Source organism: Athene cunicularia (assembly GCF_003259725.1).
Source record: "Athene cunicularia isolate RWA chromosome 8 unlocalized genomic scaffold, athCun1 chr8_part1, whole genome shotgun sequence".
Lineage (NCBI taxonomy): Eukaryota > Metazoa > Chordata > Aves > Strigiformes > Strigidae > Athene > Athene cunicularia.
This window is the reverse complement of record NW_020799109.1, coordinates 6,427,695-6,451,142: the sequence shown is the minus strand read 5'-3', so window position 1 is coordinate 6,451,142 and position 23,448 is coordinate 6,427,695. Positions and strand designations below refer to the sequence as shown.

The window sequence follows — 23,448 nt, the reverse complement described above, 5'->3', positions numbered from 1 at the left end:
GGTTTCCATTTGCTAAGGAAAGACAAATCTCCAAGGATCACAGAACAGAAAAAGGTTTCTTGATACCTATGACTGTCCTTAGAGATTGACAAATGATGATCTACAGCTGGGGAGGAGAAGGAATTTCAGTGGGTCTCCCCTACTCATGAACAAACTACTTTTCCTTAACCAAACAAGGCTATTTTTGCCCTGAAAATTCTTTCCTAGTGATCTGGATGCCCAACAAATTCCCAGATGGGAGTACCTCCCAGTGTCAGCTTCCTGCAGCTTGCAGCAGTTGGGCCAAATGTCTTTCCTTATAAACTGCAGCTTCACCGACGTCTGTTTGCACTGGCTGAGAGAACCTCCCACATTTAAAAGCTACAGGACTGTTAAAATCAACTGAATGCACAGAAAAAAGCTGTATTTCTACATTGACCCTCCAGTTAAATGACAGCATATCTTTAAAACAAGTATCTATTTTGATTTAAAGACTTCAGTTGGTAAAGATTTCTGGACAAGTGAGTCCACTTGTTAAGAGCTGTATCTTATCTCTCGTTCTAGTCTTTATCTCTAGTTCTCTTATCTAGTTTCAGCTTCTGTTCATTGGGTCAGATTGTACTGTTTCTTGCCAAGGTAAAGAAACAACTGTGTGATTAAACCTCTTTTCTAGAAGACAAGTGTAAATTGATAAAGGCAACTCTCAACCCTCTCTCCAGTAAATCAAATACTCTTTTAGTAAGGCATATTTTCCAACTCTATGATCAGGTGAGCTTTGTAAGATTGTTCACAACCCCTCATCTAATAACCTTTTCACTCTACAGCAGCTACCTATGTCTTTTACCACCTCTCAGGCACCTGGTCTTCAATTTGTTTAACATGGCTTCTAATTATTTTGTAAACTACATTTTTATAACCTTTATGTTTCAGTCAAATCACATATCACAAAATACACATAGCTTATTAACACACATAGTATCTTATTATCAAGGTCATGATTCAATCAAGAAACAGTTGAAAGTGAGATAACTCTTGTTTTCCCTAACATGTTGACAGATTTTTATTTTTTAAATCTTGAGGAATTATATTCCATTATCAGCTTTTTTTTTTTTCTTTTTTTTTCCCCAAAACTAACAAGAAAACCTCTTGGAGCTGTGTGTATTTTTGTAGCTGTTAGGAACTCAAGTCTTGGACTGCAGACCTTCTACAGCAGATTCTGTACTGTGGTCTGCTTAACCTTTTTAACTACCATGAAAATACCAGCCTTTACTAACTTATTGAAACTTCCACAAGTGTTCCAACATCTGTAAAAAAGATCAGAAATTAAAGTTTTTTAAAAAATAAAAATCAAAAGACAGATAAGAAAACTCACTAGCTGTGTCTTTCAGTGCAAGTTTGCCAGTATTTCTGTTTCAAAAAAACTTTAATAGCTGCTGTTCAGTGGCAGGCATGTTATTAGATATGCAAATATATCTTCTTCCTCCTCTTTCTGAGCAGAAATTAGAAATACTCTATTTACTCATTTTCTGCCACTGCGGCTTACTGTTTCACTCTCATTGACCAGTATCACACTATAAGGATTTGTTTTTCATATGGCTAAAGAATTCCTTACAATCCTTAATATACATGGCCATAAATTTTTCATGCATACTTTTGGTTTCCTTATTTAATGTCTTTATTATCCAACTACCCCTTGTAATGAGACTAATTGTTTCAACTCTCAATATTATAGGTTCTTATGCTGACTTCCTGTGAAAACAAAGGTTCCATATACAATTAAAAAAAACCCCAAGAATCTATTTCTCTGCCCTCATAAATTCTAAATGCAGTGGCCAAATGAAAAAAACTAACCCACTCAAAACTATAAGAAGTCTCAAGGAGAGCTCCTACAAGTTCAGTGAAAATACGTGCCTACGCAGAATACTCTGACAGAACAAAAGGCTACATAGTAAGCTCGGCCTATATTGCATGACAAAGCAACCATGCAGGAGAAACTGGGGAAGCTGTGGAAAACTGAAGTGGAAGTCTTATCCTCTTATGCACCAAAAAGTCAATCAAGCATACCAATGAATGGGAAGGGAAGAGATTGGAGGGGAAGGAGAATAAATCAAACTTAACTAGTTCTGGTGCTCCTGAAGCTATTTGCTAACCTAGTAATGGAATTATTTGCAAGAATCCAATCAAGATAGCAAGCGAGGGAAAAACTCACAGAAATGTAGTATAATGCACTGGTTCTTAAGAGCTGGTACATGCCTTTTTAATGTCTTCAGCAGGAAGACTTTCTTTCCAACCTAGTGTAACTGAAAGAGGTAGAATAGATCTTGGAGACAAAGTTCTGTTGCTATATAGGCAACAGTAGATAAAATTGCATTTGGTCTAGATAAAGTAATTTTTATGACTTTCAAGTTGAAAGTACACCTCATTTCCTATGCAGGTCAGCTATAATTTCCTATGAAGCCACATAAGACTTGAGGGAGTCTGATGTCAGAACTTTAAATAACTTGCTGCACTCTCAGTGCCTAACCTTTCCAAACCCTTCTCTGACAATGAGACAGAGTTGTCTTTATATAGATTTCTTCACCTGCCAACTACAGGGGAGAAGACATGCAGAGCTCAAGGGGAAAGGGTCTAGCAGACTGTAAAAGCTTCGCCGTAAGACTCAAAGCACCTGCCCAGCCCCATTTCACACTAAAGACAAAAGTAGCAAGAAGCCATCATTCCTGCCTGCTAACATCAGGGACATGGGATGACTGGTAAGCACATGCACACCTTCCATTAATCATCTTACTCCTCACAGAAAGGTCAGCTATACCGCTGTGAGGCAGCTCCTCTGCAGTACGGGCATCTGTACCATCTTCCCCACAGAAAACAGATGCCAGCCTGCTAATCTGCTTTTAGAAGAGGGAAAGGATAGCCCGGCAGACATTTTGATCTGTGTCACAATTATGGTCTAGTCCTGGAGCAACACGCACTTCTGATGACCCCAGGCTGGAGTTAAAAACAAAGGCTGAGCTGAACACCAGTACAATCTTCAAAATGTATAGGAAATAATCTCTTATATTCCCCCCTAGAAAGCAACTGGAAGTATGAAAACTGTGTGAATATCTAAAGAATTCTTTATTCTCTTGGGTTAAAAAAACAACCCAAAACCGAAATGAACAAGAGTAGCCATGTGAAATCAGCAAAATCAAATAACCATTTCTTACTGTTTGAAATAACCCCATATCCTGACCGACTGCCTGGAGAAGCTTGCTCAGAACAATCTTCAAATGTGTTACTTTATTACATCAGCCTTTCCAATAGAAGTAACACTGGAAGGCTACACAAAAGACTAAAACCAGCCTACAAATTGCCCCAGCATCCAGATTCCTGCCCTATTTTTGAATAATGCCTAGTCTCAGCAAACCAGGGTATACAGAAAATCAAATGCAAATTCTGTGAGCACATTCAAGAAGAGGATAACACACGCTCTTGTTGAGTTTCCACCATCAGAACAACCTGACTTGCTCTGTCCAGTCTCTCTGCTGTCTAGGTCCAGTTCATAATATAGTTTTAGTTGACAGCACTTACATACTACATGATGTGCAGGAGCTCCAGATGTAGCAAATGTTTTTTTAAAAGACAGATTTATGCATCCATGTATTGTGTGTGTTGGCATGTGTCACCCATGGCTGCCATACCTGTGCACTGAATCATCACACTCAAGGTCTGCAAGCTACTGCTCCTCCTTTCGAACTTCTCCATTTCCTCCATCCAGTTGATTTTGATCTCTAAAGAACTGCTTTCCCAAACCCCAGAGATAAGTAGTTACAGTACAGAGGAAGTAAGTCAGCACACGTGTGGGTCTGAACTATCAAAATTTTTTCTTGGCTCAGTAGGAGAGAAAAAGTGTCTAAAGCCAGAAACATCAGCCCAAGTTCTCATAATATTTGATGAGCAGATAGGGATGTATTCACTCCTCCTGGGACATGTGTTACGCAACAGCTTCCAGTGGCAGCTGCTTTACACTCTTTGGAAAAAAACACTTCTCTTCCAAGCCAGGACCATAAGAGAGATGAATGAAAAAAAAAAAATTAAGTGAAGGAGAAGAATATGCAGAATTGTTGTTAGGCTATGAAAAGGTAAGAACTGATCTCACAAATGTGAAGATCCTGATTTTGCATAATCATTGAACACACTCTTCTCAGGAACCTGAATCCCAGATATTATTGGTTTTTTTAATTCTTTTGCACAGTTTTAGAGATCTCCTCGATTTATTACGTATAACAGGGGATTACTTTTTTTAGTTTAAATTGGCCTTTTCTAAACATCGTTCTATACCTTCGAGCTATTTCCATTTGAAATGTTTTCAGAGTGGTTGTCTCCCTGGTATTTAGAAATCACTGTGACTAACGCCTCATGGCTTCTTAAACATATGCAAAAAGAAAAGGACTTTGATTTATGTTACTAAATGCAGTCACATCACAGACTGTCTCCTGAAGCCAACCTTTAAAAACTATAATAAATACTTTATACCATATGATGAAAATATCATGGGTTCCCATCTCATAAAGGAAAGAGCCACACACGGAAACTCCTTGCTCACTAGTCTATGGAAAGAAGCTGTAATGAAGAATTTAGACACCCATGTATTCAAGTTGGTATGCATAAGCATAATGCAATGGCCAGTATTAAATAAACAGAAAATCTTGCACATTAGGACTCAAACTGTGCTCAAATTCAGGCCACCAGTGATCTGAGGCTGCCAACAGTTTAGAACTTTTACTTTTTCTGTATTTCTTTGCAAGTACAATTTAAAAGGATAATTCTGCATTTCAAATAAAACAAGGTGTAATGTTTACACCAGCACAGTCTGGCAACGAAAAAGGAAAAAGAACAACCGAAATTCTGCCTATTCTCTATTATCCTCACGTACAATACTGCTTACACATTTCTCCTTAAACCTTAACCACCAAGATTACTGGCTTATGCAAAGTAACAAGGAATAGTTCAAAACATACTAAAGCACAGACTGTGACTGGTACCGAGACAATGTCATACTGCTATTCTGCAATGATGGGCTGACTTCTAGGCAACCCCAAAATCCATGCTCCCAGTCCAACAGCAGCTGGCAGTAGCAACAGTGACCTTTAAATCGTAGGACAATGAAGTCCAGCTACAGTACACATTAGAACAGTAAGATGCAAAATCTGAGAGCACGTATGGAAGGGATGATCTGTGCCTGAAGGCTACAGAGATTCAAAAACTCCCATTTTATTTTTTGTTAAGCTTTCACATGGACGGTTTTGAAGTTGCTTAAATTCAGTTTTTGTCAGAGCCTGTGTACCTCACTGCCCTCACTAAACTACTGATGCATGTACATGATATTAAAGCAATAGGGCCAGATGCCCCCCTTCTCACTAGCACTGCAGAAGTAAAGGCTGCAAAAGAAATTGTTTCCTAGAAGTCATTAATTTAGGGCATTCAAATTAGAAGAAACTGTCTATGCTGAGGAATGCAAAAAAGGTGAATTTATAAACTAGTAATCTTTTTCAAAAGTCTCAGCCCCGAGTCTATAGATACCTCCTTGTGCACTTCTGAATGTCTAGGCTTTATTCCTTGCCTACACTTCTTAGAAAATAGTAACTTAAGAAAATATCTTGCTAAAGAGGTGTGAAAAAAAAAATTAAATAAAGGATTGAAGAAGAGCAACATTCAACTTAAATGTCCCCATGTGCTTAGCTTATACTCAGTTATTAAAAAAAACCTGGCAAGAAATTAGACCGAGAAGAGTACCACAGTTAAGGGCTTTTAACCCAATGGTAAAATCCAAACTCAATTCATGGCCCTGTTATTAGCTGGTGTCTATCAAAGAGGAATACAATCAACAGTCAACAGATGGACTCCCAGTCACCTAGTAAGATACGGTAGCACCATTGTGAGCAGCTTTGACAAAATTACACCACTGTTTTTGCAGATGGTGACACTTTTAACCACTTACCTACAGTCCCAACATGGGGCAGCAGCAGAGCCAAAACAAACCCAGGTTTCTTGACTGCCAGATGAGCAATGTCATGCAAGCTCCCCGAGAAACATGAACAACATCTTAATTTGCTACCACTACCTCACAGTGTGGGAAGCAGAAGCAGCTGTGCTCCACCCCTGGCATCACACTCTTGTTTCTCCCACCTCTTCTTTTTGCCCTTCTACCTTAAGGGCTGCTCACCCTGCCCTTTGCACAGAGCACACTCACGCTTCTTGACCATGCTCTTGTTCTTCCTGAAATCATACTCTTCCAGGCTACTTTTGCCAAATCTGTAACAATCGTGTCCACAGAATTATGTATCTATGTATCTATGCATATATAAGGGTAACAGTCAAGCCATGCTTGGTCTCAGATAAGGGACCTTTTTGACCTCATTCCTATACTCTGTCCCATTAGTCTTCTTGTTTTTACTTGAGCCTGTTCTGATATAAAATCTACTCTGCAATCCCCCACACGAGTAAGGAGTTCACCATGGCCGTAAGCTGCACTACAAGGCAGCTACATAGACCTTGGCTGAATCCCACTTGCTTCAACAATGCTCTGTTGCAGTTACTTAATTATAAAGGAAATGGTGAATGCTATTACAGGACCCATGTCTGATCTGCTTTGCAGAAGGACCTCACATACCTCTTGGTACTGAAATAACCACCAAGTTTAATCGTGGTTTGTAAAGCACTTTGTATTTCTCTCTGATAGCCACCATTTAAAAGGGGCTCATAGTAGAATAGTTACGTGCAATAAGGATTTTAAAATGTGATTTTAAGGTTGAAAATATTTCTCTAATCCTGCTTAAAAGCAGTTTAGTTTGCTGTCTGGCTTGAATATAATGGATCAGGAACAGTTTCTTCAAGTTTCACATCAGATGAATAGTTAGGTAATTATGGAAACAGAATAGAACTTTAATTATGAGAAAAAACATAGATTGTTCTATTGTGATCTTCCACAGCACTGCTGTTTCTTATAAGTGAACATATTGTGCAAGCTGGGAAGAAACCATCGATTAAAATAATCAAAAGCCCTACTAGAAACTTAGACATGTTTTGCCTTTGTAAAAACCAAAACATTGTATCTGCTTGGTTGAGAGATTTGAATTACCTCTTCCAAAGCCAACTTTATTTTTTCCTCACAGATTAATTAAATCTATCTGTACAGAGTGGCTTTTTTCATTTTACATAAACTGTATAAAAGCTTAGTGTACTCTGGGAAATCTAGAAGATTACAGAATTTTACCAATAGCTTTTTATCTTGATTTCTTCCCAGTCATTTTCTGGTGAAGCAACCTGTTTGATTAGCATGCTGTTTCCAACATGCCAGCAATTAAATATTTAAAAAGTGAAACATCAGTAGCTGCACTTACAGGTACATGTTAAGCAGAGTAACTTTCCAGGTCCTGCTCGGAAAAGATGGAATATCATTAAGCCCATGGTCAGAGAGGTCAGAGTCATAGGGAGGAGTCCATAATTGGAATTATCTACCATGTCAGGCTATTAATTGAAGAGTTGATGCATGACAGCCACATACGTACCAGTATTTCAGGGGAGATCGGGTCCGGCAGAGGCAGCACCACTCCTGCAGATACTCAAGTACAAATGAAACTGGGAGGTTCATGTACAAGCGCACGTGTGCACGCTGGCTCCTTCCCTGCCTTTCTCTGGCTAATTAAGAAGCAATTCTGTACCCCAGGCGCTGGGAAGAAGCAGTGCTCAGAGACTGCACACTGGGCTCCATCGAGAGCCTGCTGGTTCCAAACAGCAATGAAAACACAGCCTCTTCAGAAATCTCTCAACTGTGGCTAAAAGTCCAGCACACATCCGTGGGGTGCTCTGAGCCTCTGTATCAGCAGCTGCTCTCTCATTTTCCCCTCTTCCCAGGCTCATTTTCTTTCTCTTGTTCACAAAGATTATTCCTATTCTAATCAAAACAGTGAGGAAAAAGCCCCACAGAACACTAAGGGGGACAAAATTATACAAAGGATAAAGGAGTTGAGCAGCATTGAGACCATACCCATTTGTAAAAGAGATTATGGTTGCAAAAGTGCTTCTTATCAATAGGGAAAATAAAGGCGCAGAAAGTCCCTAGTGAGCAAACATAATGAAACCTGCCAAGATGAGTGATAAAAATCATAGAAAGAAAAATTATACAGGTCTCCAGCAAACTGTCAGAATTCATTGTAAAACACTTTTTCCGGCTACCTGAAGCCTGCGCCTTTTTAAAATTCCAACAGAAAGCTTGCCTAAGTATGTTGCAGCATTGGTGTTTCACCTTGTATCTGCCATTATGGTGTCTCCTCTCTGTTCTGTCAAAGGACCGACCATATCAAACAGTATGCAGGACTTCTTAAAAATTCCTACCGTAAAGGAAAAATTGAGGACAGTGTCACACTCCATGTTATGCCATCTCCAGCAGTCACAGCAGCTGAAATGAAGCCAGCTCACAGCATTGCCGCTAACAGCTGCATGGCCACAAAGAGACCGTTACTGCATTGAGATTCGAGCTCATGCCAAATGAAGATGCTGCTTTTTCACACTAAGGTGACTAATTTTTCTGAGGTATTGAAGGTATCAACAAATGAAATGCTGCTCAAAAGGGACCAACAGAACATGAAGAACTCAGGGCAAAAAAAGGATTAGGTAGATGAGCATAGATGTTTCTAATATGTCCCTGCTCTTCTTTGTGCAAAAGAAAGTAAGTCTGAAAAGGCTCTGCTGCTATTAAATAATTGTGTTTCTTACCTCAGAGTGAACATTTAATCTTTTAGATACATACAAAGAAATCCCCACCTGTTTTCTTGTTCAGAGGACAGAACAGGCAGCTTAGATGGCAATTTTAATTGAATGTTTTCGGGCTGTTGCACAAGAATAGTGGCGTGTCGACCTGTTGCTGAGAAGAAAAGGCTCCCCCCTACCACCTACACTTTTTCTTCATTACAAATATCCCTGCTGGTTCACACAACTCAGCTCCAACTTTGACACTTGCAACATGTCTAGAAGCAGGAAGCAAAGCAGAAACATATAAACTCTAGCAGAATTCAGTATGTTGATCGCTATTTCTCATTCACATTCCATACACGGCCAATATACCTGTTGAAATGCTTGAACAGCATACCATTATTTTTTCTGTGTGTGTACATACATGCATTTCTAAATAGACATGTATAATTTTACCCATATAAATGTACACACAATGGCTAGAAATTAAATCACTGTTTGTCAAACATGCTAGACATGCTTCTCCCTGTACCAAAAAAAAAAAAAAAGGGAGAAGCACAGTTATGTTTGTGCTAAAACAACGAGCGTTTGCAACCTCTATGCCAAAACAGAGAATTCACAGTCTTCGTACAGTAACTTGAGTCTTGTACACTTACAGAACTCAACTAACATGGTAAGATGACTATCCTAGCAGTACAAGCCAGAAGAATGGTGCAGTAACTGGCATGAGTCCATTCATATAGGAACATGTAAGCATGTGCAGCCTAACAAAGCTACTCAACTGAGTCCTTTGTATTTCAAAGCAAAGGATTCTTAATGTGTTTTAGTATGTTAAAATACAAGACCAAAAAGGTGAGCTGAAATCCGTCACTTCAAATATAGCCACTGAATACAGCGTCCCTAGGAAGCTAGAAGCTATTGCTAAAGCAGAGCCCTGACTAAGGCTCTCAGCAGCTATGGAAGCTCACTGTGTCCCACAAATGCACAGGTTGAAAATCCACACTACCCTCACACGTGCAGACAGTGCCATCAGTGACCATGCCTCACCCCAGAGCACAATTTGACTGAAAGTGTTTCAGAGAATTAAAAATCTCCAGTGCAAAGTTTAAATTACATAAATTATCTACCAAAGGATGAAGAGACTGCATATTAAATCAGTCTTAATCACGATCCTAATCCTCAAGGAAGCAGGATGGAGTATCACAAGACCCTTGTTAAAACTGCAAATGATTTCAGTGGGAGTTTGTCCTGAATGAAAACACAATCTTACAACTATAGAACTGGAGAAAGAAAGGAAAAATACCTATTAAGGAAAAGGTGGTGGAACTAGGAATCACGAGCTTCAACATACAATACAATGATACTGAAACACAGAAGCTATTTAAACATGAAAAATGTTAAAATAATGTCATTTGATATTCACTTATTTCCCTCAAAACTACAATTCACCCATTTCAGAAAGGAGAAAGTGTTTGTTTTCTTGCTCTTGCAGTGCAATACTGCTTCAGTTAGCAAAACATTTCAATTTTCAAATTATGCTTTGCCTTTGATTCCCAGAAAATATTTCCTTTTCATATCAGCCACAGTAAGTAAATCAACCATGATCCCTGCCCCTACCCCCCAACAAAAATATAAGAATCAGGTAATCTGAATTTCAGAAAGCAAGCTGAAAGAGAACAGAAAAAAAAGCACTAGGCAATGAAAAGCTGCTTGAGATTTCTGAAAACCTCTTAAGTTTTTACTAGTTCAATATTTATGGCCTGTTAAATAATTACACATACAAGAGCTTCACATGCTCAACTTTCATTTTGCTGCTATTCTCTCCTATTGAAGTAGCTGCAAGATTAATTATAGCCATAAAAAGGCAGCATCAAACTCTTTTATGACCATTCCTGTTTATGAACTGCATGAACGCATTAGACCAATAGGAAAAATATTTAAATGCCAGAGTTTAAATCTTTGTAGCAGTCAACTAACGAAAGCTCAAAAGTCGATCTGAGGTACGGGAATACTGCAAATGTCAAAGCCTGCAATGCTACATGAAAAAGTGATTTTCTGGCAAGGTAACGTTGCTTAAGAAAAGAACAATAAAACCATCAGAAAAGACCAAATAGGCATTTTCTTTTGATTTTCCCATAGGACTCAGCCCTCTGAAAAGGTCACTTCTGAGATATAAGCTCTAAACACCTTCCCTTAAAGGAAAAAACACACTTTATTTTGAACAGGTATTACTTAAAACTCTTCAGCACTGGTAGAATTGGAGCACAATTATTACATACCCTAAATTCGTTTACATCTCTAGGTAAGTAAAATGTTGAGAACACCAAAGGCTTATAATCATCAAAAAGGAGATGTAATTCACTGCCCATGAGACACAGATAAAGTTATGCCACTCTTAGTGATAAACAGCCAGGCTTTGAGTTCACTGAATTTCCTTTGATGTAAAAAGGATAATTTCATGCTTCAAGAAAAGGAACGGGATGCAAGAAAAACTGGATTTGGTTCCTTACCCTGTCATACAGTTTTGTGTCCTTTGGGATACTGAGGTCAGCTTGGGGTTGCTCAGTAAGGACACACCTGGAGGCATTCAAAGCAGTTGCAGTGGTTAAGGAACCAGAGGAACTTGGGAAACCAGTATACACTGGCCAAGACAGGATGATTAAATCAAGATTAAAGGTACATTTGTGAAAATTTGAAGAGTTATATACACTTAGGCTAAAAAGGATTTAAAAATCTGCACTGGACTATAAGCCACAATCTGTAGGGAGCTACTAGTCTGCTAACAGACCTCAATAAGTCTTGTTCACCTCTAGTGTACCGTTAAACAATTCCACAGAAACGAGTTTTCAAGAGTCTGTAACCCTCTGCTAAGTAGACCTGGAAGCTAGGTAGCATACTAAAGAGATAAAATTAATTAATTTTAAAGTTATATTTTAGATGTGGTAAAGCTTTGACAAAGGTGAGTGAACAATGCAAAAATTGTATCCCAGTTGTAGAATTGTGTCATTTCCAATTATCTGACAAAATAATCTGAAGTGAGAGACTACATACAAGGAGAGGTTGAGGAAACAGCATTTGTTCGGCAACCAGAAGAGATGGCTAAAGGAAGATTTTATTGCTGCCTTCAACCACAAAATGGGAGGGACTAGGGAAGATGGAGCCAGACTGTTCTTGGAGGCACACAGTGACAGGATGGGAGGTGACAGACATGTGCTGCAACAAAGCAAAGTCTGGCAAGATATAGGGATTTTTTTTCATTAATAAGGGTAGTCAAACTGAGAACAGGGGTCCACTTTGAACAGGGATTGGACTAGATGACTCCCAGAGGTCCCTTCTATCTTAAATTATTCCATGACTTCATGGAGAGATGATCATGGGCTGTTTTCATTTTATTCTGTCTCAATTAATTTGATCACATTGACAAATCAAAGCTTTCATCATTACCCTACAAACTGGTCTGGGTGTCTGAAAAATAAGACTGCCTCTTTTATGCCTTGTCCCTGGGAGGACCCTGTGGCTCTAGAAGCATTTCTACATCCTGTACGTTGTCCTGTATTCGTTTTACAGATACAGACCTCAGCTGCTGTTAATTCAGCCGTGTTCCCAACAGCCCACCAGGGACAGTGATGGGGGGACAGTGACAAGACCACCAAAGCAGCTGAATTTTATGCTAGCAATAGCCAGTTAGTGTAGTGGGAGTGTTGTTAAATTGCACACCTGTAAATCTGACATTAATATCATCCTATTCAATTCCCTAAATGATCTGTAACAAATTAACCTAACAGAATGGTCTTTAATTTACAATCCCCCACCATCTTTCATATATATACAAATTGAAACACTCTTAATGTTGGGGAGGGAGAAAAATAAATTAAAAACCACCCTCCACTCTTACTGCCCCAGGTCCTAAAACCTGGTATCTGGATGTGCCTGGCTGATTCGGCCTAGTTTTTTGTTTTGCTACTTGAAGTTCAATGGCCCAGCATATGTGATGCCCTGAATAAGGCAGTCCACCCTTCTCCAGGATAAATTCTCCAAGGGCAGGGAACAGTTTATTAAAGCACTTTCCACAACAGCACAGTAATGTCACCAAACTCAGCCATGCAAGAGATCTGTATCAAAGAAGAATACTAGACACCTCTGAGGTGAATGGAGAGCTAGGAAAGAACTGTGCATATGGGGGCTAGCAATACTGTCGACACTACCAACAGTTACAGAATTTTGCATCTGGGCAACTTAATAGAAAATGAGGGCAGAACTGATCACCACTGAGAGATCAGCACACACAGCAGCAGCACACAAAGTGCCTGGGACCATGGAAAATACCCATTAAAAATATAACTGTCAAGTTTGGATACATCTCCCTGAACAACTTGTGACATGTACTTCAAAATAAAGGACTGCATGGACTGGTACTGTATTTTGAACCAACATTCAGGGTTTGATTTTATATTCCATTTCCATTTAAAAATTTATTTCCAGGACTGATGCTTATTAAACCTGCCCTATTAAATCATTCACCTATTTAATGTAATATGAATTCATATTTCCACTTCTCTTTCTTCATTGTAACATGCTATGGTACCTTTCTGTATAATAATTTCTGCTCTTAACTAGGAGAATGTCACATATCTAGTAAGAAAATAAGTGGTGAGTTTATGCTGCCTGCATTCCTCGATCTCATTATATATACAATGTCCTAAGGCAAGAGTTTGCCAGCTTAAGATTTTCACTTGCTCTACCCCTTTAATTTGTGTTCCCATCAGTGCTGTTACTGTTTGTTAGCATTTGTTTTTATTTTTCTCTAGAGGTCTTTTGTTTAAATCACTGGTTAAATAATCAAAATACTTCAGAGGGAAATTTTAACATTTCCTTCCTGCAAAAAAGCAGAATGATTCAGTACCTGCACTGGAACAGCATTAGGTAGGTAACATTCATTTTGCTGGAGGTCTCTGTTAGCTCAGTAAGAAAAATTACTTCCCTTCCCCCTCTTGTCAGCTTCAAGAAACTAGATAGAAAAATAGTGAGGAATCTTTTCATATGCATAAGCAAAGCCTGTGTATATCAGCAGCGGCTACATCACAGCTCTAGGATGATCACCAAGACACACTGCGTTGCTTTCAGTGAGAGCAACGAAAAATAAGTCCAGGGCTCTGGCCATGGTGGGCTCTCCAACAGGACAATACGAGTAGGCTACAGAAGGCTTCCTGCAGTTGGCAGAGGCATGCTGCTGTATAAGCTTGCAGCAAACAACTGTAAAATCCTCAGCATTCAAGACTACTCCGAGGTCAAAAATATTTTCTGTATCTCAAAACAGCTGCTGGTGAGGTACGTGGGAGTCTCAGGCATCGGGCTGACAGAGGCACTAACTCTACTCCTGTTACTTCCAGATACTTTGCTATGCTTTTTAATGATTTATGGGGAGCTCCTTGCATACTAACAAGCTGGCACAGTGAAGATGAAATCCATTATCATTTGGGAGCACCTTCCAGCAACAGCAGTTTTGCACCTACCCTAGGCTCTCCCTCAGGGCAGGCAGGGAGCAATGGCTGATGTCAAAACAGGAGGACAAACCTGCTTCTCCCCCTGCTATTTCTTAGCATGTATCCTGCAAGGCCAAAGTGGTTCATTGGCTTTATGTACAAGCAGGCAACCTTTCCTGTACAGAGGCCTAGTTCAGGCAATTCCTGACTCTAAAAAAAGGCTCTGTCAAGGGAGACGAGGCTGGAAGCTGGCATGCCCAAGGACTAACTCTTCCCCTTCCCCACCAGGAGAACCACTGCAGCACAGTTAAACAGTGTTTCTTTTGTTCCCTCTCACCCACTACCCAATTTCTTTTCATTTATTAAGTATGTTTCTCGAAATAACTTTCTACTCTTCAATATTAAAATTCCTCCTCACTCTCATCCCTCCCCCAGCCTCAATCAACACAACTTTTTGAACAGTGAATTTGGTCCCTTCTGCTCCTTGTGGATAGCACTAGTTTCTGAGTTCACGCTGCTTCTTTTGATGTAGGGGCTCATTCTGTTTCCACAAAGAAATAAAAAAAACCATAATAAAACACACCTCCCGCCCAAACTAACAGTACTTCTGATGATGGCTTCAGAGAGAACAGATCCAGCCCACAAGATGATCCTGAATAGATCAGCTCACAGAAAGAGGGGACACATTTCTTTGAAACCTTAATATAAATTGAGACAAACAAATTCAGCAGCCAGATAATAGCACTGAGAAACTGACAGATGGCATAACACTGAGGTTTAGTGGTGACACTCACATGTTACATGAATAATTCACTTGGACAAACCTATAGATGTGAGAGCATGTTTAGGTTAAGAATCTGATTAGAAGAAAAATTAAGAAATAAAAGCCTGGATAACCATCTTCTCCAATATCAGCCCATGTTAGAAATTAATCAACCTTCAATTAACACCAAAACCCATCACAGGAGTAAGTGCTATAGATCTCATCAGCTGAGAATTCAGTGGGACTGAAGAGATACCCTTACAGCTACTGTTTCCAGCCACATTCTGTGGCTTGAAGAAAATGTAGTTAAAAAAAAAATAATTGCATGAATAGCAGAAAAGGCCCCAGATATCACAGGTCCAACAGGAGTCAGGTCAGCTGTGATGCTGTCTTGCCTATCTGACAGGACCCAGGTCATGCTGTCCTGAACACCTGGGGATGGGTAACATCCCTAGAGAGGATACTGTTAGGTACAAAGCTGAGCAACTTCAATGATCTCGGAAACCAAAAAAGTGAAGTACTCGTTTGGTTTTGCAGTGGGGTTACCTTAAAAAAAAAAAAAAAAGAGACACAGACACCAAAAACTGTTACCTTTAGTCGAGCATTAGAGATTAGGATGCAATATCCCTAACTACCAATAAGAAAGCACAAAACGTAATTAAAAAACATACAACAGAAGCATTCAGAAAATAAAGTCATTTAGCAGGTGGCTAGATGCTGAGAGGAACTGCCTTGTCTTCATCACATTTTAAGCTGGAAATACTCCTAAAATGCAACAGTCAGCATTGTTAAAGCAAGAAACCCCCCTAGCTTGAATGGACTACAATGTCCCAATGTTGCATTAATTGAGGAATAACCCTGGATCCTGGCAGAAGTGCTGGCAATTATGCAGCCTGTCTGAACGCAATTGATTTTATAAAGCAGTATGATCTTGCCAGAGGTGAGAAATCTCCGTGTGCCAAGTTGCCCCTTCCCTAGGGGAACTCTGCAGTGCAGGCTCCTCTAAAGGGCTGTGCTGCATTTCTAAACAAGAAAATGAGACAGTTATAGGGGCCTGCAGTCATTTCTCAGCACAGGGAGAAGCTCAGTCTTGGCTTCATCAGGGAGAAATAAAATGGGACTGAAGGGACCATACAGGAATGTTCAACTATACATTTTGCCTCTCACTAAAGTTTCTGTCTGTCATTACAGCCTCCTCTTTGCCCTTAAATAATAATTGCATGCACAGAGAGCTAGGCCTTTTACATGAGGGGTACAAATTAAAAAAAAAATCCTGAACACTCCAGTTTCTTAAATTTAATAGTCCATCAGGTTCATAACTCACTTGTTTCTTTACCAGTGATGGCAGGAAGACCTGCAAATATATGTGAATTAACTCCACAACCAGCACTGTGCTTGTGCATTACCAGGTTGGCTCTGTTTCCTCACAGAGCAGATTGGATCAGCCTTTGAGATGACGCATACTTTGACAAGGATACAAAACATCTGGAGAGCATGTCCTTACCATGCAAATTAAAGCCTATAGCTATCAACAGTCATAAGATTAAAATTACTTGATCTTCATCTGATTAAGTGTGAACTTCAGATCTGAATAATCCTATAAAAAAGCACTAAAATTCTAGTTGCAGACATTTTTAAGACTCAAAGGGAAGTTTTTAAACTGGTGCAGACAGAAACATTGGCTTCTTTTGAGAGCTAGCCACGTCAGACATAGGCTTGTATTGAGTCTCCTGTGAACGTCAAGACACAAGTTCATGCATTCATCACACAAATTGACCTATTTTGGCTAAAACTCATAACAAAATCTAAATATCTTTATGCTGAGACAAAGCATAGCAAATCTGCTTGATACAAACAAATGAAACATGGCATAGTTATATGCCATAGACTTCGAGCTGGTTTCAAAGCCCTTGTATTTAAAAAAATAAATGAAGAATTGTCCATACAGGTACTGCTACTTTCACTAGGAATTCCCTATTTATCTGTTAGGCATATACTACAGAATGGGAACAAACTTCTCCCTGTGTTGAGGTGACACTGGCCCACTCCCATGAGCAGCAGGGAAATGTTTCAAGGGCCATCTGTTTTTCTGAACAGAAGAACTGACACAGAAATATAGACTTCAGTCACTTGCAAAGTTTCAAGGGGGAGGGGGGAGAATTAAAAAAAATTAAAATATTATCCCACAAAACTGAACAAATTGCTTTCCTCTCAGGATGACAGTCCCATACTGTAACAATCAGAAGCTCACATCGCGTCTCCTTTATGATATTTAAGTTTTAAGGCTGATTTCCCCAGAGAATGAACATAAGAGAGGGAAATACGGAAGGTGAAGGGGCTAGCAAAGGAATGGAAGATGATTAAGAGAATTTGTCAGGGATCTTAGCACTGCATGGTTGAGGCTATGGCCTCTGACAAGAGATTTACAGACAGCAACTGCAGGGAATGGAGCTGCTTAGTTATTCAGCACCCCTCCAGGCAATCAGGTAGTGGAAGCAGCATTAATAAGATAGTTTTTGACTAAGGATGAGGCAGGGTGAAAGACCAACACATACAATACATAAATATGTTAATGCAGTTACTGAAGTAATTCTTTTCTGTAGCCTGTATACGGCTGCAAAAGTGATTCAATTCATTTTATGCAAGAGCAGTGCATTCATCTTTCTTAATTAGGGAGAAAGTAGGACTGCTACTAAGCTTAAAAATAAAAAGTATGGTTAATTTTGAAGCCCTCCATGTGTCCCATTCTGGTGAAATCCAATAAAATACTTCCTCTAACACTGCTTCTGACTCATGGGAATATATTTGTGAAGTATGTGACTGGAAATTCAATAGAATGGCTTGTACTAGTTTCTTAGTCTGTCCAAGAACAAATCTGCAGACATAAGGAAGCACACAAATAGAAGGCTATGTATTAGTGTCTTCATTAAAATAACCCTGGGATTCCCTTCAGCTCAACATCAGACAACCCCTCACAGTTCTAGAACAATGAAGCACAAATGGACCTCCTCAGAGAGTCAAAAGAAAAAGATTAAACGCACTACACAAAAATCAAGCATGTCTTTTTGACTGAATGAATAGATGGGTTTTTTAAAGATGTTACCTGCAGTTAACATCTGTCATACTTACTCTCAGCTTTAGTTATTTTACATTGCTCATCTTCCATCTGCTACCTTTTTCTTCATTTGTTCTCAAAAGCAAAATAATAATAATGGAGCAGTACTCTGACATTGCAAAGTTCCTCTGTAATGACACAAGTGCTGTCTGCAGTGCCGATTAAATCCCAATATGCTACCATGCAAACTGCTGCAAATCCGAGTTTCCAAAAGGCCTGATCCCAGGTGAGTGTGAATCTTCATGCACCACTGCTGATCATGAACTCTACAGTTTATTTGGTTGTAACAGAGCCAGACATGTTTTTGATTCTGTTACAGACAGAAATACACACTAGATAGTGCTGTCTCTCAGTCTGGAAAACCGTCATGTTTGTAAACCATCTGATTTGAATGACCTGAATCTTTTGTGTCTTTAATTTCTGTTCTAACAGAAACAAAAGTTGACAGATCAACCTGCATGTGTTGGGAACACCACCTCCAATTTCTCTATGCTTTCATAAGACAACATGTCTGAGAAACATCACTTTTCTGTGCTACTCACTGCAGGCTGCTTCTGATTCATCTGACCCATCAGGACACTCTTCTTCACCATCACATTTCCACCTGGCTGGGATGCAGTGGCCATTGTCACAAGTGAAATCCGACTCGGCACAAGTTTTCTTTGCTGCAAGAAAAAAAATAAAGTACCTAGTATAAATATAAGCAGTGTGGAAGACCTCCATTTCATGCAATCCCATTAAGGACAATACCCTATCTTGAGAGGATTCATTTCACATTCAACATTGCTTCTTCACTACAGAGTCAAACAGGCATCAAAGATGGGTATATTCTTCTTGCTAGAGCTCTTACCCCTTCTATTATTTAACATGGATTCCCGCTTCTATGCCTTTTTCCAGACATTCAAAAAATCATGGTTGTTGTTCTTCAAAATAATTTTCTAAGGCTTTTACTACAAAAAGCTGCTGCCTACATAGAACTGAAAGCATGCTGCGTGATTTACAGACAAGCAGGACAAACAAGTCTCACCTTTGGAGCAATAATGTTATCTAGAGCAATAATGTTTTTATCTATGCAATCTATTCATGGCTTTTTAGTAAATCTGTCACCATAGTAGATAATCATAAAGCACTCCTCCAAACACTAAAAATCGTTTCATTAAATGTCAACCACTCTGTGCTCTTTGCTTTGCTTGCATTAATCTAGGGCTTGAAAAAGTTGCAAGACATGAACTCAAGCAATTAATTGGTCTATTTCTCTGTTCCAGTGGTGCAGCACAACCAGTCCTGTAATACTCAGGAATGATAATCACCATCTCTCCACTGCAGCTGAAAGTAACCTACAGATATCTGGCCCCTGCAGACCATGGCCTCAGTGTCAATGTGACCACCAGTCACTCAGTGCTGCCGCAATGGTGACTTCAGTGGCTTTTCTGACAGGAACTGGACTGAACAGCCATGCCATGAGAGTCACGAGTGATGGCTCAGGCTCAGCTTTACCACCCTTGAAGACCAAGACTCTATGGCTAACTGGCATGTACCTTTGTTAGTGACCAATTTACAGAGGAAGCAGTGGTGAAGATACTTGTTTCTTCCCTCTGTAAAGCTGCTCACAACCTAATAGGATCACAGGAAAATTCAAGTAGTAAAGAATTCAGGAGGTCATCGAGTCCAACCTCCTGCTCAAGACAAGGTGAGCTCTGAGGTCAGACCAGGTTTTATCCAGTCTGGTGTTACAAATCCCCAAGATGAAGACAGTGCAACCCCCCTGTGTAATCTGTTCCACCGCTTAGCTGCACGCACGGTCAGGTCTGAGCTTGATAGCTATTCCCTAATAAAAGTCACGTGAGCACATCATTGCTACATCGATATTTATTCCAGCAAAGGTTTTCAAAGCATTCAACACAACTAATAGGCCTCCAGGGTTTGATATTTTATTCTTGCTTCTTTTTTTTCCTTACATGAGCTGCTGTCAGGGAGGGAGCTACGTTAAGCATCGGTCACCTGCCCAAACACGAAACAGGGAGCGTTACTGTGTGAGGTACTGGAGGTCTACATGGCTGAGATCAACTACTCATTTTCTAGAACACAAAACATGCAGCTTCCCTGAACAGGCATCCAGCAGGAAAACCCTGCAAAGCATCACTAAGCAGCCGTACAATCTCTCAGAATGCGCTTCATAAAGAGAACATACATTTACTCCCCTTCTGTTGCTAAATGAGCCAGATTCTGGAAGGGAGGGAAAAAAACAGACTATTTTCTCTTCAGTCATTCAGAACCAGATATCATGAACTTATACAGGAAAAAATCCAACCCCGTATCGACCAAGAATTTTACAAGAGACCAGTCATACCAAAGGCACTGCACGTCCATTATCAGAGGGAAAAGACTTAGAAAACCAAAATTTGTGAAACTGGCTATTGTGCATCACTTCTGGTGCATTTAATGCAAGTTTGACTTATCTGATGTATTTAATGGTCAGAAACTCTGACCAGATACCAATGGGATATGCATGCATAACCAAATAGAAGTATTTTCCTGCTCACTGTGAAGCTGACTGGGTAAAATGTTACTATATGCTCTTAGGGGAAGGTTATGCCATCTACAAATGAAACAATCACATCTTCATCCAGAAAGCAGAGACTAGTTCAATACTGGAGACGTAAGAAACTTATTTTTTAAAATGTATTTAGTTTTATACTAGCTCTCTCAATGTCCTAATTTCTTGTTTCCCATAGGAAAACTGTCCTGTGACTTATTCTCTAGAGATCTAAACAGCAACACAACTACTTCTCCGCCTCAAAATAAACCTCCCCTTTTTCCATCAGTCTAACACCCTGATGGCTGTTATTTCCGAGACATGTGGATGCAAGTGTGAGCGAGGGGGTCAGCCACAGAAAAGAGCGTAACAGGCATTCCCTTCAACATGGCCAGCCTGCTCACAGCAGATGGTGGCACTGATTGCTTTGTTCCCCTGACACTGCTCTTCGGCAGCACAATTAATAAGATTGCCAGGATTCACAAAAGAGGGAGAAAAGCTTTACCGACAGTCCTGGGGTGTCATTTGGAAGGTGTTAATTTGCTCCCTGAGCGCAGCTCCTCTTCGCAAAATGAAGCTGGGCACAACCACGCATCAGCAGTGGCCTAACTGAAAAGTGTAACCCCTGTCCACATGCCCACCCAAAGGTCCAACAGTCCCATGACAGATAAATCAGCAGGACACAAATGCATTTAGTCCTTTGTTTGAATCTAAAGTGTCTAATCTCTTAAAAGAACAAGATTAAGGGAGGTGGAGCCCAAACCTTTCTATGATTATTATATTTACTTCCATTACATTTTTTTTACTGTTTCTGCTTTTTATTATTTTACATACTATATTTTGTTATTATTTTTTACTACTATTACTCTCCAACACAATCGGTCACAGCTCTGCAGACTGCCTTAATTCCAATAAACTCTGCTTTGTGCTGCAAACAGCAACCCAGACTATTCAAACTGTAAGAATACTGAAGCGCTGTCTCATTTCTCACCTCTAATACAAGACTGAAATCACTTTATTTCCAAGCAGATTCACCTTCTGGCACTCAATCGTCATGTCTCTGGGATCACAACACAGGCAGGGAGCAGTTAATTAAAATATCAGCTCTGTCTTTTTCTTCCTTTTCCTTTTTCAAGTCCAATAACCTTTTCTATTAATCTCCCATGTTATACACCTTTCTCCTATCAATTCTCTATTAAAAATTCATCGAGGCTCACACCATAAATTGTCAGTGGTGCATTAAAATGTAGAATAAACAAATACCGCCCTTTTAGACAATGGGGAGGACACACAATTCATTTTACGGTTTCACCTGGCTCAGAAATAGCCAAGAAAAATTAATTGTTCCCCTGAGATCCATTTCCTTTGCCGTAAGCAGCCCAGGCAGCTCCGCTCACATGTCTCTTCAAAATGAACATAAACAAACAAGAGTAAGTAGTCACAGCATCCCTGCGCCTCTGCTCCTCAGGGGGCAAACCGATACCTGGAACAAGAAAAAAGAGAAGGCTACTGAAGCGTATGCAGAGCCTTTCATCTTTTCCCCTGCTTGGATGCAGAGTGACACCAAAGAGACTGCCTTTCTTTTGACTCTCACTTAATTTGCCTTTGGTACCTGCTTTTCCTTTCTCATCTCCAGCTAGACATATATGTCGGAAAACTCCAGGGTGGAAGTCGGCACCTCTGCAACCATGGGGCTCAGCTCCCACAGGGATGAGCCCTGGCTTGGGCAGCTTGGTCAAAGGAAGTCATCCCTGTTTCTCTTCTCCCAGAAAGAAAGGCAAAGGGGAAAAAGAAGGTTTCAACTTTATCCAGCCATGACAGAAAAATACCCCAACACACTGAATTTTAAACTAAACTGCATCAAACCAACATGGTCCCTTATTTGGCAAAACATACTTTTCCTTTCCATTACTCCAATCTCTTATCCTGAATTGCAAGTAAGGATTCAGGGTTCATCCCTGCAGCAAATTAAAAGCAGAGAACCCAGAGAGACTAGTTTAGAATATGAACATTTATAGAGAGAATTCATAAAAAAAAGCAATCACTGGGGATATGTATAATTAGACTGGAGGAAATAAACATGTACTCAAAGGAACAAATCTTGTACTGGCTAGGAGCAGGTACTGGATGATCTAAATGTGAATTATAACTTCCAAAAATACCTCTCTCTTGAAAGGTCAAATCCTTGACCCTAAAGCCAAACAGGTATCTGAATCTAACTGAAAGGTCCAGGATTTATTCTTTCTTCTCTAATACAACCCAACATCCCTCCACCGCCATCACAAGCTCTCAATCATTTCATTTAACTTCACTTAAATTTTGCTTCAGTTCTAGAGACTTTATGGAGCAGGAACATCTTTACAGGTACTCTATATAAGATACCAGGTCTCTATGATTCAATTTCCAATTCACATCTCTTATTTATTCCTACTTCATACATCTGTAATATTAAGCAATACACCAGTCTACAATAGCTTCATTTTTTGCTACTCCTAATTTTCCCCAAGTCAACACAGCTGAAAAGCAGAGTGAATATACTTCACCCACATCATCATCAGTTCCATGAGCAAAGCTGTAGTTGTTCAACAGCAGCAGTGATGTAAAAGTGTATTTTTGTACTATAACTTGCCTGTAAAGGACTGTTAAAACAAAGATTTCCTCCCCCTAGAGAACGAATCCATATGTAGTAATAACAGACTCTAAACAGGATTTTTAGATTAAGGGTTTTGTTCAAACTCTGGGTTGTGTATCCAGCAGAAAAACAGACTCATGAGAGCATCCTTGAGCATTAACCCACGAAGAAGCTGTAAGACTGTGCTCTCTCCCCATTCCCACCAGG

The 23,448-nt window shown here is 39.8% G+C and overlaps 1 protein-coding gene across 1 annotated transcript in view; it reads right to left on the bottom strand.

The window, feature by feature from the left end:
- LRP8 (LDL receptor related protein 8) overlaps positions 1 to 23,448 on the bottom strand; it is a 91,683-nt gene that overhangs the window by 56,489 nt on the left and 11,746 nt on the right. The window contains exon 2 of the mRNA XM_026854482.1: positions 18,616 to 18,738. Coding sequence (XP_026710283.1) covers positions 18,616 to 18,738 — 123 coding nt within the window. The remainder of the gene's footprint in view (positions 1 to 18,615; positions 18,739 to 23,448) is intronic.